A 3,512-nucleotide genomic window follows, 5' to 3' on the forward strand; every position below is an offset into this window, starting at 1 on the left:
TGTACCATATATCATTAATACATTAATTCTTATCTGAACCATGAATCAACAACAACAACAATAAAGCCTTAGTCTCAAAATGATTCGGGATCGGCTAACATGAACCATCATATAAAACCGTAAAATCAAGTCGTGTCAGCAACACAAATTCGCTCCCTCCACTTCGTCTTATCCACTACCATATTTTCCTCAATTCCCAGTAAACTCATATTACTCTCGATCACCCTCCTCCAAGTTTGCTTAGGTCTTCCCCTACCCCTCACCACTACATCCCTTTGCCACTCTTCGGTTCTCCTAACTGGCGCATCAAGCGCTCTACGTCTCACATGGCCAAACCACCTTAGTCGGTTTTCTCTCATTTTATTCTCAATAGATGTGACCCCTACTTTTGTCCTAATTATTTCATTACGCACCCAGTCCTTTCTCGTATGACCACACATCCATCTCAACATACGCATCTCCGCCACCGACATCTTATGAATGTGGCAGTGTTTCACGGCCCAATAACACTCCGTACTATATAACAATGCTGGTCTAATTGCCGTCCGGTAGAATTTTCCCTTCAATCTATTAAGCATGCCGGGATCACAAAGGAAACCCGTAGCACTATTCCACTTCGACCAACCAGCTTTAATCCTATGAGCAACATCTCCATCTACTTCTCCATCCGTTTGAATAATAGATCCTAAATACCGGAAGCAATCCGAGGCCTGAACAACTCTCCCATCTAGGGTGATTGTCCCTGCCTCCCTACTCCTATGGCCGCTAAACTTACACTCCAAATATTCTGTCTTACTTCGACTCAACTTAAAGCCTCTAGATTCTAGAGTTTGTCTCCATAGTTCCAACTTCCTCTCCACTCCTTCTTGCGTCTCATCAACCAACACAATATCATCTGCAAACAGCATGCACCATGGATGATCAAATAAATTTTGTCATTCACTGTATTAAATCTAGATCTTATAATTATTTGAATCTCTGTTATAAAATTCTAATACGCCTAAATCTAACCATAAATAACCTAACTTATTTAGTTATTTAGATTCAAATGAACATTATTAATTTATTCATCATCAATATATGATACATTAATTAACAATATATATGTATAATTAATTATTTATATATTTAAGACTTTAAATTATAAATTCTAATGTGTTATCGAAATATATACATCTATAAATTATCTTAATCTATTTTTATTTTATTTTACTTAATCTTAATCTAAATTAAGATAATATTAATAATTTAATTATTTTGTCACGTACTGTTCCAACTCATCCACAATACGACTCTCACCACACATACTTCTTTATGTCAATTCATAATTATTACCCCCCAAAAAAACTATATTATATACACCCAAAATATAAAAATAAAAACTATACTATAAAAATAAAATTAAAAAATAGTTTAGTACGTAGCACAAATCCAAAGGCAAAGCTATATTTCATACACATAGCAATGAATTATGTGCTATGAATTCCCACAAATTGACACCTCCTCTCTATTGCATGTCTCTCTAATGCTATCAAGCCACGCACCCCATACCTTTCTCTCTCTAAAACCCCCCTATATATTCTCTCTCTACCCCCCTCCCTCCCCCATCTTCATCTTCAACCTCTGGATTTTCCCTAATTTTCTTAAATTTTAATTTTGCCCTAATTTTTTCAGTATGACCTCCATTTTTGGGGATGAAAACAAGCTTTACTCGAAGAAACACAGTTTCGCTGAAATTCCGCCGAGGAAATTACTCCTGTCGAAGAAATCAATTGGGGAGATTGTTCCTGATATGGCGTCGTATGAATCCAATCTGCTGAAATTCTTGCCGTGTAATGAGAATTCCGGTGGAGATTTAGAGGATTCCGATTTGGATCCGTATTCTTCTGAACATTTTCGGATGTATGAGTTTAAAGTTCGGAGGTGTACTCGTAGCCGGAGCCACGACTGGACTGACTGTCCTTTTGCTCATCCTGGAGAGAAGGCTCGCCGGAGGGACCCGCGGAAGTTTCATTATTCCGGTACTGTGTGTCCGGAGTTTAGACGCGGTGGTTGTAGCCGTGGAGAGAGCTGTGAGTTTGCTCATGGTGTTTTTGAGTGTTGGCTCCATCCGTCTCGGTATCGGACTGAGGCTTGTAAAGATGGGAGGAATTGTAAGAGGAAGGTTTGTTTCTTCGCTCATACTCCCCGGCAGCTCCGGCTTCTCCCGGAGATTAATTCGCCGGAGGCGAAATTTGAGAAGGCGGCGGAATGTAATCATGGCCATTGTTGTTGTTTATCTTGTCATTCTGTGATTTCGTCTCCAACTTCTACTTTAATGGCGGCGGGCCATATGTCGCCGCCATTATCACCACCGCTATCTCCGGTCAAGCGTTGCGGGATTGCCATGAGCAAGCTGAGGTCTGGAGTTTTTAGCTACAAAGATGTGCTTAACGAGCTTATGAGCTCTCTCGAAGCGATGAATTTTAGCGACGGTGCTGCAACTGTTTCGTCGCCGATGGCTAGAAATTATTTTAGCGACGGATCTTCAACTTCGTCGCCAATTTCAGCTTTTAATACTAACCCTTGGATTGATCAGAATTCATCTTTCAACGGTCAAGATCATCAGCAAAACCTCAATTTTTCACCTAACAATTCAAGTCCAAACAGTTATTTCAAAGGAAAAGGATTATTTCTTGAATTAGGGAAAGAAGTTAAAGAAGAGATTAATGGCGGCGTTCCCGCGTCATTCGGGCCGGATCTTGGATGGGTTAATGAGCTCTTGATGTAGAAAAGAAGAAGATGAAGAAGATGGTTATGGTGATGTACATAAAGGTAATTTCGCACCAGCCCTATATATATATACAACTATATATATGAGATTTGGTGTAAATTATTGGAAATTATTATTACTGTTTCTAATTAGGTGTTTAATTAAGTAATTAAGGTGGTGTTAATTAAGTTTTGTTGTGTTGTTGTTTTGGAAATTCTCTCTTGAAGAAGAGGTTTTTAAATTTTATCTTATTTTTATTTTCTTCTTTGATGTAAGTTGAATTTAATCTTCATATATCCTAATGAGGAAAAGAAATTAATGTTATTCTTGTTTATGTGTGGGTTAATTAATTAATTAATTAAGGGATACAGGTAGTGTAAATTTGTTCCATCGTTTCCATAAATTTGTCCAATTTATTAAGCATAATTCAATTAAAAAGAACTGGTTTATCAAAAAAAAAAAAAAAAGGTCTAGAAAATTATATATTTTACAGATTTTTTTTAAGAATTATATTTACAGTTATAAACAAACTATTTTTTCAAACAATTGGTAAATTTCGTTGCAAGTAAATCAGTCCTAGATATAAAAATTGATATAGCGTTACCTACCATTTCATAATGTTCAAATTGGTAATTAGTAAATCAGTCCTAGAAGTGGGCAGAATCGCTAGCATTACGGTTTGGGCGTTTATACGAGATAGTATGGTTTGGGTGTTTTCATTCCCGCATGGTTTGGGTGTTTTCATTCCCGCGTATTTGGA

The 3,512-nt window shown here is 37.2% G+C and overlaps 1 protein-coding gene across 1 annotated transcript; it reads left to right on the top strand.

Annotated features, from left to right (window-relative positions):
- The first annotated feature begins 1,469 nt into the window (after positions 1-1,469).
- Positions 1,470-3,013, top strand: LOC136230945 (zinc finger CCCH domain-containing protein 2). Its single transcript, XM_066020158.1, has one exon. It carries the CDS (start codon positions 1,676-1,678, stop codon positions 2,768-2,770), a length of 1,095 nt encoding a protein of 364 aa, XP_065876230.1. The 5' UTR covers positions 1,470-1,675; the 3' UTR covers positions 2,771-3,013.
- Positions 3,014-3,512: the final 499 nt, after the last annotated feature.

The sequence above is a fragment of the Euphorbia lathyris genome, chromosome 5, assembly GCF_963576675.1.
Source record: "Euphorbia lathyris chromosome 5, ddEupLath1.1, whole genome shotgun sequence".
NCBI classification, from domain to species: domain Eukaryota; kingdom Viridiplantae; phylum Streptophyta; class Magnoliopsida; order Malpighiales; family Euphorbiaceae; genus Euphorbia; species Euphorbia lathyris.